The sequence below is a fragment of the Bombina bombina genome, chromosome 2 (genome assembly GCF_027579735.1).
Source record: "Bombina bombina isolate aBomBom1 chromosome 2, aBomBom1.pri, whole genome shotgun sequence".
NCBI lineage: Eukaryota > Metazoa > Chordata > Amphibia > Anura > Bombinatoridae > Bombina > Bombina bombina.
This window is the reverse complement of record NC_069500.1, coordinates 1,739,345-1,754,377: the sequence shown is the minus strand read 5'-3', so window position 1 is coordinate 1,754,377 and position 15,033 is coordinate 1,739,345. Positions and strand designations below refer to the sequence as shown.

Below are 15,033 nucleotides of genomic sequence, written 5' to 3'. Positions count from 1 at the left end.
GCAGCAGAAGGAAAAAATTAGTACGTAACTATAAAGAACCTATCTACACCTCAGCCTTCTTTGCTAAGGTGTCCATCTGTCTTAGAAACCATAAAATCCCTAAACTTTATTTAGAAAAAGGTACAAGTAATAAAGACATTGGTTCTATTCTTATCCATAACGGATCCGGAACGCAGCGGCGGTGCTGTCCGGTCCCACATACAAACAGAAACTACTGTGCTACAGAATTCCTTTCCGATATCAGAAGGAAAATAGAAAGTGCGCCATCCAAAACGGCGCCAAACATAGCTCCGCCCCCTATGGGCGTGATACCAGTAACTCTTTTGAAAACTTGGTATCATGTACTAAATAACGCTCAGCCCTGCACTCCTCAGTAGAAACCAGAGAAGCTGCTGGGAACTGTTTGGGTGTACTGGAAGTACAATGCCATCAGACCTTTTATTAGTCTTTACAGACTTAGCCGTTTTACACAGGCAATGTATCCAAACGGTAGCGTGCGCTCTCAAAAGCGTGCAAACCAGGCTCCGCCCATCATGGGCGTTACTGCTATCGATTTCACGGTCACCATTGTCATATTAAGTTAAAAATAGCTAATGGGAGAAACTTAGGCTCTAGAAAGAACTTGAGAGAAAGTAGCATCTTAGCCCATCAAACCGATTGGGAAGTAAACTGAACCTGCCACAAACACATATTCCTACTGAGTTCTCTATACTCAGTTATAGATATAAGCTCCCAGTGCCCGCATACCAATTGCTGTCACAGGGTCCTCCTTCATATAGAATGAAGTTATGTCCCCTGAAATTTAATAAAGTGCTCCAATCCTCTGAGATCTCCCAGACCCAGAATAAAAAGTCAGCACTTACCTTTAAAGTCTGCCCGACAGCAGGGCAGCTCAGCAGGTTTGCAAGGTCCTCTCCCTCACATTAGCCCTGTGGAAAAGGATAAAGCCTGAGTAATCTTGCTTACGCTATCAGGATTAGGGCAGCATAAATATATGGGAGGCGCAGTGACAATTATGTCCCACAAGTTCCCATTGCTCTAAAGCCACCATTGCTCTACTGAAGAGACTGATATGGACTACGGCTACACCCTAGAACAAAGCAGCACAATCTTGCACTACTTTAAAAATAATAAACTCTTGATTGAAGAATCTTTTCTAACACCTCACTTTACCTCTTCCTATCACTAACGTAGGCAAAGAGAATGACTGGAGTTGGAGGGAAGGGAGGAGCTATTTAACAGCTCTGCTGTGGTGCTCTTTGCTTCCTCCTGCTTACCAGGAGTTGAATATCCCATTAGTAATTAAGATGATCCGTGGACTCATCGTGTCTTAAAAAAGAAATCACATACACCTCAATATCCCATTCATACAGCACACTTTCACACACATTTTCTAAAATATAAAAACTTAAAAAAACATTCCCTAAGAAATCGGTTAAAAAAAACTATCCACTATGCAAAATATTAACAGCCCTCACAAACTTTTAACAAAAACAATCAACTTGAAAGTGAGCGCATATACTTACACAGCACTGAAACACAACACGGAAAAATACTACATTCTAACAAAACACTGCAAATAATTCTATAACAACCTTCTATGCCCTGTAAATTTTACCCTGCACAATACTATGAGATCAGCTAATAATGCAATCACTTCAGAAGATCAATAAACTCTAGTTGCACATATACAAATAAAATCCCTAACCATGAATAGATAAAGAAAACACACAAAGTACTATATTCTGGGAAAGGTCAGAAAATAATGGCATTGCTACTGCTATATGGTTTGCATGAATAGGGCAAACCCACTGTTAAAGAACCATGTTTGTCACAAATAATTTGTGAAAAGCTTTAGAATCCAGTCTATTGGCGGCAGTAACCAGCCACGTAGCCGTTACATGCTATGCTATACTTTAATATAATAAGAATTCTAATAAATACACAATTATTTGATGTAATTTTTATATATAATTTGATATTCAACATTTTTGCAGCTCTCTGACTAAATATAACAATTTTATACAACAAAATTACATTTCTGAAAATAATAATAATAATAATAATTTACACTGATTAAAAGGACAGTTTACCCAAAAATGTTCTCCCCTTTAAATTGTTCCCAATGATCCATCTTACTTGATGGAGTGTATTTAATTGTTAACAAATAGCTCCTTCACCCCTATTTTGGCATTTGATATAGCTCATTCAGCCTGTGGTATACCCACTTATAGTAACCTTACAGAAATGCAGGGGGGTGGAAGGAATGCTGTAGGAACCGTTACAGAAACGCAGAGGAATGCTATGACTAGTGGAGGATCCATTACAGGTACTAGGCAGGAAGTAGAGCAGTCACTACAGAGATATGTATTGGTTGTGGAGGAACCATTGCAGAAACGCAGAGGAATGCTATGACTAGTGGAGGATCCATTACAGATACTAGGCAGGAAGTAGAGCAGTCACTACAGAGATATGTATTGGTTGTGGAGGAACCATTGCAGAAACACAGAGGAATGCTATGAATAGTGGAGGAACCATTACAGAAACAAAGATGAAGGGCAGAAATAAAGGAGGAACATTAAAGAAACACAGAGGGATGGTAGGAATAGTGGAGCATGAAGTAGTGAGGAGCATGAAGTAGAGGAAGTATTACTGAGACATGTTGAGCTGGAGTAGTATAGATACCATTAGAGACATGTAGTGAGGGGCATGAAGTAGAGGAAGCATTACTGAGATGTTGAGCTGGAGTAGTATAGATACCATTACAGACATGTAGTGAGGCATTACTGAGACATGTTGTGCTTGAGTAGTAGGGATACCATTAGAGACATGTAGTGAGGGGCATGAAGTAGAGGAAGCATTACTGAGACATGTTGAGCTGGAGTAGTATAGATACCATTAGAGACATGTAGTGAGGGGCATGAAGTAGAGGAAGCATTACTGAGATGTTGAGCTGGAGTAGTATAGATACCATTACAGACATGTAGTGAGGGGCATGAAGTAGAGGAAGCATTACTGAGACATGTTGTGCTGGAGTAGTAGAGATACCATTAGAGGCATGTAGTGAGGGGCATGAATTAGAGGAAGTATTACTTAGACATGTTGAGCTGGAGTAGTAGAGATACCATTAGAGACATGTAGTGAGGGGCATGAAGTAGAGGAAGCATTACTGAGACATGTTGAGCTGGAGTAGTATAGATACCATTAGAGACATGTAGTGAGGGGCATGAAGTAGAGGAAGCATTACTGAGATGTTGAGCTGGAGTAGTATAGATACCAATAGAGATATGTAGTGAGGGGCATGAAGTAGAGGAAGCATTACTGAGACATGTTGAGCTGGAGTAGTAGAGATACCATTAGAGGCATGTGGTGAAGGGCATGAAGTAGAGGAAGCATTACTGAGACATGTTGAGCTGGAGTAGTAGAGATACCATTAGAGGCATGTAGTGAGGGGGATGAAGTAGAGGAAGCATTACTGAGACATGTTGAGCTGGAGTAGTAGAGATACCATTAGAGGCATGTAGTGAGGGGGATGAAGTAGAGGAAGCATTACTGAGACATGTTGAGCTTGAGTAGTAGAGATACCATTACAGACATGTAGTGAGGGGGATGAAGTAGAGGAAGCATTACTGAGACATGTTAAGCTTGAGTAGTAGAGATACCATTACAGACATGTAGTGAGGGGGATGAAGTAGAGGAAGCATTACTGAGACATGTTGAGCTGGAGTAGTAAAGATACCATTAGAGGCATGTAGTGAGGGGGATGAAGTAGAGGAAGCATTACTGAGACATGTTGAGCTGGACTAGTAGTGATACCATTAGAGGCATGTAGTGAGGGGGATGAAGTAGAGGAAGCATTACTGAGACATGTTGAGCTGGAGTAGTAGAGATACCATTAGAGGCATGTAGTGAGGGGGATGAAGTAGAGGAAGCATCACTGAGACATGTTGTGCTTGAGTAGTAGGGATACCATTAGAGACATGTAGTGAGGGGGATGTAGTAGAGGAAGCATTACTGAGACATGTTGAGCTGGAGTAGTATAGATACCATTACAGACATATAGTGAGGGGCATGAAGTAGAGGAAGCATTACTCAGACATGTTGAGCTGGAGTAGTATAGATACCATTAGAGACATGTAGTGAGGGGCATGAAGTAGAGGAAGCATTACTGAGACATGTTGTGCTTGAGTAGGAGGGATACCATTAGAGACGTAGTGAAGGGCATGAAGTAGAGGAAGCATTACTGAGACATGTTGAGCTGGAGTAGTATAGATACCATTACAGACATGTAGTGAGGGGGATGAATTAGAGAAAGTATTACTGAGACATGTTGTGCTGGAGTAGTATAGATACCATTACAGACATGTAGTGAGGAGCATGAAGTAGAGGAAGTATTACTGAGACATGTTGAGCTGGACTAGTAGTGATACCATTAGAGGCATGTAGTGAGGGGGATGAAGTAGAGGAAGCATTACTGAGACATGTTGTGCTTGAGTAGTAGAGATACCATTACAGACATATAGTGAGGGGCATGAAGTAGAGGAAGCATTACTGAGACATGTTGTGCTTGAGTAGTAGAGATACCATTAGAGACATGAAGTGAGGGGGATGAAGTAGAGGAAGCATTACTGAGACATGTTGTGCTTGAGTAGTAGAGATACCATTACAGACATGTAGTGAGGGGGATGAAGTAGAGGAAGCATTACTGAGACATGTTGAGCTTGAGTAGTAGAGATACCATTACAGACATGTAGTGAGGGGGATGAAGTAGAGGAAGCATTACTGAGACATGTTGAGCTGGAGTAGTAAAGATACCATTAGAGGCATGTAGTGAGGGGCATGAATTAGAGGAAGTATTACTGAGACATGTTGAGCTGGACTAGTAGTGATACCATTAGAGGCATGTAGTGAGGGGGATGAAGTAGAGGAAGCATCACTGAGACATGTTGAGCTGGAGTAGTAGAGATACCATTACAGACATGTAGTGAGGGGGATGAATTAGAGAAAGTATTACTGAGACATGTTGAGCTAGAGTAGTAGAGATACCATTACAGACATGTAGTGAGAAGCATGAAGTAGAGGAAGCATCACTGAGACATGTTGAGCTGGAGTAGTATAGATACCATTAGAGGCATGTAGTGAGGGGGATGAATTAGAGAAAGTATTACTGAGACATGTTGAGCTGGAGTAGTATAGATACCATTACAGACATGTAGTGAGGAGCATGAAGTAGAGGAAGCATCACTGAGACATGTTGTGCTTGAGTAGTAGAGATACCATTAGAGACATGTAGTGAGGGGGATGAATTAGAGAAAGTATTACTGAGACATGTTGAGCTGGACTAGTAGTGATACCATTAGAGACATGTAGTGAGGAGCATGAAGTAGAGGAAACATTACTGAGACATGTTGAGCTGGAGTAGTATAGATACCATTACAGACATGTAGTGAGGGGGATGAAGTAGAGGAAGCATTACTGAGACATGTTGTGCTTGAGTAGTAGTGATACCATTAGAGACATGTAGTGAGGTGCATGAAGTAGAGGAAGCATCACTGAGACATGTTGTGCTTGAGTAGTAGGGATACCATTAGAGACATGTAGTGAGGGGCATGAAGTAGAGGAAGCATCACTGAGACATGTTGTGCTTGAGTAGTAGGGATACCATTAGAGACATGTAGTGAGGGGCATGAATTAGAGGAAGTATTACTTAGACATGTTGAGCTGGAGTAGTAGAGATACCATTAGAGACATGTAGTGAGGGGCATGAAGTAGAGGAAGCATCACTGAGACATGTTGTGCTTGAGTAGTAGAGATACCATTAGAGACATGTAGTGAAGAGCATGAAGTAGAGGAAGCATTACTGGGACATGTTGAGCTGGAGTAGTAGTGTGATACCATTAGAGACATGTAGTGAAGGGCATGAAGTAGAGGAAGTATTACTGAGACATGTTGAGTTGGAGTAGTATAGATACCATTAGAGACATGAAGTGAGGAGCATGAAGTAGAGGAAGCATCACTGAGACATGTTGTGCTTGAGTAGTAGAGATACCATTAGAGACATGTAGTGAGGGGCAGGAAGTAGAGGAAGCATTACTGAGACATGTTGAGCTGGAGTAGTATAGATACCATTACAGACATGTAGTGAGGGGCATGAAGTAGAGGAAGCATTACTGAGACATGTTGAGCTGGAGTAGTATAGATACCATTACAGACATGTAGTGAGGAGCATGAAGTAGAGGAAGCATTACTGAGACATGTTGTTCTTGAGTAGTAGGGATACCATTAGAGACATGTAGTGAGGAGCATGAAGTAGAGGAAGTATTACTGAGACATGTTGAGATGGAGTAGTATAGATACCATTACAGACATGTAGTGAGGGGCATGAAGTAGAGGAAGCATTACTGAGACATGTTGAGCTGGAGTAGTATAGATACCATTACAGACATGTAGTGAGGAGCATGAAGTAGAGGAAGTATTACTGAGACATGTTGAGCTGGAGTAGTAGAGGAAGCATTACTGAGACATGTTGAGCATGAAGTAGAGGAAGCATTACTGAGACATGTTGAGCTGGAGTAGTAGGTATAACATTACAGAGACATTTAGTGAGGGGGATGATATGAAGTAGAGGAAGCATTCCTGAGACATATTGAGTTGCAGTATTAGGGAAATCATTACAGAGACATGTAGTGAAGGGAATGAGGTGAAGTAGAGGAAGCATTACAGAGACGCGTTGAGCTGGAATAGTAGGAATAACATTACAGTGTTATGTAGTGAGGGGGGGTGAGATGAGGAAGCATTACATAGGCATGTTGTGCGGGAGTAGTAGGGATACCATTAGAGACGTATTGAGGGGGGAATGAAGTAGAGGAAGCATTACATAGGCATGTTGAGCGGGAGTAGTAGGGATACCATTAGAGACGTAGTGAGGGGGGAATGAAGTAGAGGAGACATTACAGAGGCATGTTGAGCTGGAGTAGTAGAGATACCATTAGAGACATTGAGAGGAGGGATGAAGTAGAAGAAGCATTACAGAGACATATTTAGCTGGAGTAATGGGGATACCTTTAGAGACATCTATTGAGGGGGGATGAAGTATACAAAACATTACAAAGACATGAGTAGTAGGGTTAGCATTAGAGACATAGTGAGGGGGAAAGAAGTAGAGGAAGCATTAATGAGGCATATTGAGCTTGAACAGTAGGGATACAAAGTGTATGAAGGTGGGAGAGAAGGGGTGGTACTCTTATGGTAGTAGAAATACCATGAAAATGGAAAGACAGGGAAAGAATGATGAAACTATTATGGAAATTTGTAGATAAATGTGACTGATGGTACCATTACAGAGATTTTTAAAATTTTGCAGATAGGTGGGTCTGGTGGTACAATTTAAGTAGATATGTAAATGTTGGTAGTGGAGATATGTAGGAGGGGCAGTGGCAGAGGAACCATAACAGAGATATGAAGGTGGGGAAGTGGTAGCGGAACCATTACAGAGATATGTAGGAGGAAGAGTGGTAGAGGAACCATTACAGAGATATGTATTAGGGGGAGTGGCAGAGTAATCAGAGATATGTAGGAGGGGCATTGGCAGAGGAACCATAACAGAGATATGTAGGAGGAAGAGTGGTAGAGGAACCATGATGGTGATATGTAGGAGGAGAAGTTTGCAAAAGAACCATTAGGTTGATATGTAGGATGATGAGTTTTCAATGAATCATTACAGATATATGTAGGAGGGAGAGTGGTAGATGAACCATTACGTAGATAAGTAGGAGGGGGAGTGTTAGAGGAGTCATTGCAGAGATATGTAGGATGCGGAGTGGCAGAGGAACCATTATGGATATATGTAGGAGTGTTACAGGGATATTTAGGAGGGAAAGTGGTAGATGAACCATTACATGGATAAGTATGAGGGGGGGTGTTAGAGGAACCATTACAAAGATATGTAGGAGGAGGAGTGGCAGAGGAACCATTACAAAGATAAGCAGGAGGGGAAGTGGTAGAGGAACCGTTACATAGTTGTATTGGAGGTGAGTAGTAAAGGAACCATTACGTAGATAAGTAGGAGGGGGAGTGTTAGAGGAATCATTACAGAGATATGTAGTTGGGGGAGTGGTAGATAAACCATTACAGAGATATGTAGGTGGTGTGTTTCAGAGGAATCATTACAGAGATATGTAGTTGGGGGAGTGGCAGATAAACCATTATGGAGATATGTAAAGTGGTAGAGAAACCATTACAGAGATATGTAGGTGGTGTGTTTCAGAGGAACCATTACGGAGATATGTTGGAGGGGAGTGGTATAGGAACCTTAAGGTAGATAAGTAGGAGGGGGAGTGCCAGAGAAACCATTACAGAGATATGTAGGAGGGGGTGTGGAAGAGGAACCATTACAGAGATATGTAGGAGGTGGAGTGGCAGAGAAACCATTATGAACATACAGTGGGGCAAAAAAGTATTTAGTCAGCTACCAATTGTGCAAGTTCTCCCACTTAAGAAGATGAGAGAGGCCTGTCATTTTCATCATAGGTATACCTCAACTATGAGAGACAAAATGTGGAAACAAACCCAGACAATCACATTGTCTGATTTGGAAAGAATTTATTTGCATATTATGGTGGAAAATAAGTATTTGGTCACCTTCAAACAAGCAAGATTTCTGGCTCTCACAGACCTGTATCTTCTTCTTAAAGAGGCTCCTCTGTCCTCCACTCATTACCTGTATTAATGGCACCTGTTTGAACTTGTTATCAGTATAAAAGGCACCTGTCCACAACCTCAAAAAGTCACACTCCAAACTCCACTATGGTGAAGACCAAAGAGCTGTCGAAGGACACCAGAAACAAAATTGTAGACCTGCACCAGGCTGGGAAGACTGAATCTGCAATAGGCAAGCAGCTTGGTGTGAAGAAATCAACTGTGGGAGCAATAATTAGAAAATGGAAGACATATAAGACAACTGATAATCTCCCTCGATCTGGGGCTCCACGCAAGGTCTCACCCCGTGTGGTCAAACTGATCACAAGAACGGTGAGCAAACATCCCAGAACCACACGGGGGGACTTAGTGAATGTCCTGCAGAGAGCTGGGACCAACGTAACAAAGGCTACCATCAGTATCACACTACGACGCCAGGGACTCAGATCCTGCAGTGCCAGACGTGTCCCCCTGCTTAAGCCAGTACATGTCCGGGCCCGTCTGAAGTATGCTAGAGAGCATTTGGATGATCCAGAAGCGGATTGGGAGAATGTCAAATGGTCAGATGAAACCAAAGTAGAACTGTTTGGTAGAAACACAACTTGTGTTTGGAGGAGAGAGAATGCTGAGTTGCAACCAAAGAACACCATACCTACTGTGAAGCATGGGGGTGGCAACATCATGCTTTGGGGCTGTTTCTCTGCAAAGGGAACAGGACGACTGATCCGTGCACATGAAAGAATAAATGGGGCCATTTATCGTGAGATTTTTAGTGCAAACTTCCTTCCATCAGCAAGGGCATTGAAGATGAAACGTGGCTGGGTCTTTCAGCATGACAATGATCCCAAACACACCGCCTGGGCAACGAAAGAGTGGCTTCGTAAGAAGCATTTCAAGGTCCTGGAGTGGCCTAGCCAGTCTCTAGATCTCAACCCCATAGAAAACCTTTGGAGGGAGTTGAAAGTCTGTGATACCCAGCGACAGCCCCAAAACATTACTGCTCTAGAGGAGATCTGCATGCAGGAATGGGCCAACATACCAGCAACAGTGTGTGACAACCTTGTGAAGACTTACAGAAAACGTTTGACCTCTGTCATTGCCAACAAAAGATATATAACAAAGTATTGAGATGAACTTTTGATATTGACCAAATACTTATTTTCCACCATAATTTGCAAATAAATTCTTCCCAAATCAGACAATGTGATTGTCTGGATTTGTTTCCACATTTTGTCTCTCATAGTTGAGGTATACCTATGATGAAAATTACAGGCCTCTCTCATCTTCTTAAGTGGGAGAACTTGCACAATTGGTGGCTGACTAAATACTTTTGTCCCCACTGTATGTAGGAGGGGGAGTGGCAGAGGAACCATTACGAACATATGTAGGAGGGAGAGTGGCAGAGAAACCATTATGAACATATGTAGGAGGGGGAGTGGCAGAGGAACCATTACAAACATATGTAGGAGGGGGAGTGGCAGAGGAACCATTACAAACATATGTAGGAGGGGGAGTGGCAGAGAAACCATTACGAACATGTGTAGGAGGGGGAGTGGCAGAAAAACCATTACTGAGATATGTAGGAGGGGGAGTGATAGAGTAATCATTATGGAGATATGTAGCAGGAGGAGTGTTACAGGGATATTTAGGATGGGAAAGTGGTAGATGAACCATTACGTAGATAAGTGGGAGTTTTTTTTTAGAGAAATCATTGCAGAGATATGTAGGAGGGGGAGTGGTAGAGGAATCATTACGGAGATATTTAGCAGGGGGAGTGTTAGAGGAACCATTACAGATATAAGCAGGAGGGGAAATGGTAGAGGAACCATTACAGAGTTGTATAGGAGGGGAGTAGTAGAGGAACCATTACGTAGATAAGTAGGAGGGGAAGTGTTAAAGGAATCGTTACTGAGATATGTAGGAGGGGGAGTGGTAGAGAAACCATTACGGAGATATGTGGGAGGGGAGTGGTAGAGTAACCATTACGTAGATAAGTAGGAGGGGGAGTGCCAGAGAAACCATTACAGAGATATGTAGGAGGGGGTATGGCAGAGAAACCATTACAGAGATATGTAGGAGGGGGTGTGGCAGAGGAACCATTATGGAGATATGTTTGAGGGGAGTGGTATAGAAACCTTTATGTAGATAAGTAGGAGGGGGGAGTGTTCGAGAAATCATTACAGAAATATGTAGGAGGGAGAGTGCCAGAGGAACCGTTACGGAGATATGTAGAAGGGGGTGTGGCAGAGGAACCATTACAGAAATATGTAGGAGGGGGAGTGATAGAGGAATCATTACGGAGATATTTAGGAGGGGGAGTGGTAGAGGAACCATTACAGAGATATTTAGGAGGGGGAGTGGTAGAGGAATCATTACGGAGATATTTAGGAGGGGGAGTGCCAGAGAAACCATTACAGAGATATGTAGGAGGGGGAGTGGCAGAGGAACCATTACGGAGATATGTAGCAGGGAGAGTGTTAGAGGAACCATTAGAGATATGTAGGAGGGAGAGTGGCAGAGGAACCATTACGGAGATATGTAGCAGGGGGAGTGTTAGAGGAACCATTAGAGATATGTAGGAGGGAGAGTGGCAGAGAAACCATTAGAGATATGTAGGAGGGGGAGTGGCAGAGAAATCATTATGAACATATGTAGGAGGGGGAGTGGCAGAGGAACCATTACGGAGATATTTAGGAGCGGGAGTGGCAGAGAAACCATTAGCGATATGTAGGAGGGGGAGTGGCAGAGGAACCATTAGAGATATGTAGGAGGGGGAGTGGCAGGGAAACCATTACAGAGATATGTAGGAGGGGGAGTGGTAGAGGAACCATTACAGATATATGTAGGATAAGGAGTGGCAGAGGAACCATAACAGAGATATATAGGTGGGGGAGTGGAAGAAAAACCAATACGGAGATATGTAGGAGTGGTGGTGATAGAGGAACCATTAAGGAGATATGTAGGCGGTAGGCGGAGGAGGGGCAGAGGAACCATTACAGAGATATGTAGTAGGAGGGGGAGTGGCAGAGAAACCATTATTGAGATATTTAGGAGGGAAAGTGGTAGATGAACTATTATAGAGATATTTAGGAGGGGGAGTGGTAGAGGAACCATTATGGAGATATGTAGGAGGGGGAGAGGCAGAGGAATCATACAGAGATAAGTAGGAGGATAAGTGGCACGAAAAACATTACAGTGATATGTAGGAGGGGGAGTGGCAGAGAAACAATTATGGCAATATGTAGGAGGAGGAGTGTTAGAGCAATCATTACAGAGATATTTAGGAGGGGGAGTGGCAGAGGAACCATTACGGAGATATGTAGGAGGAATGGTAATAGCAGAACCATTAAGGAGATATTTATGCGGGGGAGTGGTAGAGGAACCATTACGGAAATATGTAGGAGGGAGACAGAGGAATCTTTACAGAGATATGTAGGATGGAAAGTGGTAGTGAAACCATTATGGAGATATTTAGGAGGGGAGGTGGTAGAGTAACCATTATAGACATATGAAGGAGGAGGAGTGGCAGAGGAATCATTACACAGATAAGAAGGAGGGGAAGTGGTAGAGGAACCATTATGGAGATATTTAGGAGGGAGAGTGGTAAAGGAACAGTTACTGAGATATTTAGGAAGTAGAGTGGTAGAGGAACCATTATTGAGATATGTAGGAGGGGTTGTCAGAGGAACCATTATAGATATGTGTAAGAGGGAGAGTTGTAGACAAACCATAACGGAGATATTTAGGAGGCAGAGTGGTAGAGGAACCATTATGGAGATATGTAGGAGGGTGGAGTTGCAAAGGAATCATTAGTGCTTACAGTTATCACAAATATAATTTTCTCTTGATAGATTATTGCAGCTCAAGAAGAAATGCTACGCAAAGAGCGGGAGTTGGAAGAAGCTCGCAAGAAGCTGGCCATGATCAGGCAGCAACAATACAAGTTCCTTCCATCAGAACTCCGTGAGGACTCCCAGAACTGATTCTTCTGTACATTACCACCAGTGCTCATGAACAGCACTATGTACTGGCCATTCATCCATCCATATTCACATGTTGCTACGTACGCTCCTCGGCTGATCACTGGGATTGCGATGGGGAGTTGCCTTTCATTCCTATTACTCCCAGCTGGGGTTTTATAGTGACCACATTGCTTTTGTTTCTGACTTTCTGTTAACGGTTCATTTTAATCTCACAGTGCCTTATTCTCCTCATGCTGCTTCTGTTAAGTTTTATCCTTGTTACCTCTTAAGCCTTATTAACCTTGTGCTGCTTGTGATACCTTATTACCTCCACACTGCCTCTATGTCCAAATTCGTTCTTGCACCTTCAGCCCCAGGGGGCAGTGAAAAGGTAGCCACAGATTTGCCGCCACAGTAGTGGTAGGGAAATCAATAGACTTGCTACTGCAGCAGTGGGAGAGAAGCCAGCAGACTTGCCACTACAGTAGTGGGAGAGGAGCGAACAGACTTGCCGCCATGGCTGTAGGAGGGGAGCCAACAGCTGTGCCACTGCGGCTGTAGGAGGGGGAGCCAACAGCCGTGCCGCTGCGGCTGTAGGAGGGGAGCCAACAGTCGTGCCGCTGCAGCTGTAGGAGGGGAGCCAACAGCCGTGCCGCTGCAGCTGTAGGAGGGGAGCCAACAGCCGTGCCGCTGCAGCTGTAGGAGGGGAGCCAACAGCCGTGCCGCTGCAGCTGTAGGAGGGGAGCCAACAGCCGTGCCGCTGCAGCTGTAGGAGGGGAGCCAACAGCCGTGCCACTGCGGCTGTAGGAAGGGAGCCAACAGCTGTGCCACTGCGGCTTTAGGAGGGGAGCTAACAGACTTTGCCGCTGGTTGGGCCCTGTATGTGCCTTATCGGATCAATGGGGAATCTGGTCTAATTTCTTCTGCCTGCTGCTCCCTTAAAGTGCCTAAATGTGCAATGCACAGATTGTTACTGCCAGACCCTATCAGCTTTATATTTTGTTAAATGTATAAAATGAGATGGCCCTTTACATTTCTATATAAAAATATCTATTTTTATTTGTATTATGTTTGGATTTGTTCAGCTGTAGCTTGGTCCCTATGGAGGTGCCTTCTACATCTGTGCACTTCTGCGGCTGCACCAAAAGTATTATCAGCAATAAATGATTTCACCAGATGGTCTCTTTGTGCTGTGAATTGTCACCAATCTATCCCAGAAACAAAGAGAAATTTTTTTTTACAAGAAAAAACACTTTACAACAGAGAAAAGTAATTCATGGTTTGATTTTGAAAATATGTACTTTATACAGTGACTTCAAGGATAGATCACTCATCTGGTCAAAAACGCCACTGATATAGTGACTGCAAGGATAGATCATTAATTTGGTGACAGACACCAGGGGCACACAACTGATCTAGTGATTGCAAGGGTAGATCACTCATCCGGTGACAAACATCAGGGTCATACAACTGATCTAGTATCTGCAAGGATAGATCATTAATTTGGTGACAGACACCAGGGGCACACAACTGATCTAGTGACTGCAAGGATAGATCACTCATCTAGGGACAAACATCAGGGTCATACAACTGATCTAGTATCTGCAAGGATAGATCATTAATTTGGTGACAGACACCAGGGGCACACAACTGATCTAGTGATTGCAAGGGTAGATCACTCATCCGGTGACAAACATCAGGGTCATACAACTGATCTAGTATCTGCAAGGATAGATCATTAATTTGGTGACAGACACCAGGGGCACACAACTGATCTAGTGACTGCAAGGATAGATCACTCATCTAGGGACAAACATCAGGGTCATACAACTGATCTAGTATCTGCAAGGATAGATCATTAATTTGGTGACAGACACCAGGGGCACACAACTGATCTAGTGATTGCAAGGGTAGATCACTCATCCGGTGACAAACATCAGGGTCATACAACTGATCTAGTATCTGCAAGGATAGATCATTAATTTGGTGACAGACACCAGGGGCACACAACTGATCTAGTGATTGCAAGGGTAGATCACTCATCCGGTGACAAACATCAGGGTCATACAACTGATCTAGTATCTGCAAGGATAGATCATTAATTTGGTGACAGACACCAGGGGCACACAACTGATCTAGTGACTGCAAGGATAGATCACTCATCTAGGGACAAACATCAGGGTCATACAACTGATCTAGTATCTGCAAGGATAGATCATTAATTTGGTGACAGACACCAGGGGCACACAACTGATCTAGTGATTGCAAGGGTAGATCACTCATCCGGTGACAAACATCAGGGTCATACAACTGATCTAGTATCTGCAAGGATAGATCATTAATTTGGTGACAGACACCAGGGGCACACAACTGA

General features: G+C 43.3%; 1 protein-coding gene across 1 annotated transcript in view; it reads left to right on the top strand.

The window, feature by feature from the left end:
• TLN1 (talin 1) overlaps positions 1 to 13,836 on the top strand; it is a gene marked incomplete in the record, with an annotated part of 895,533 nt that extends 881,697 nt beyond the window's left edge. Inside the window, 1 exon segment of the mRNA XM_053700951.1 lies at positions 12,549 to 13,836. Coding sequence (XP_053556926.1) covers positions 12,549 to 12,680 — 132 coding nt within the window.
• Positions 13,837 to 15,033: the final 1,197 nt, after the last annotated feature.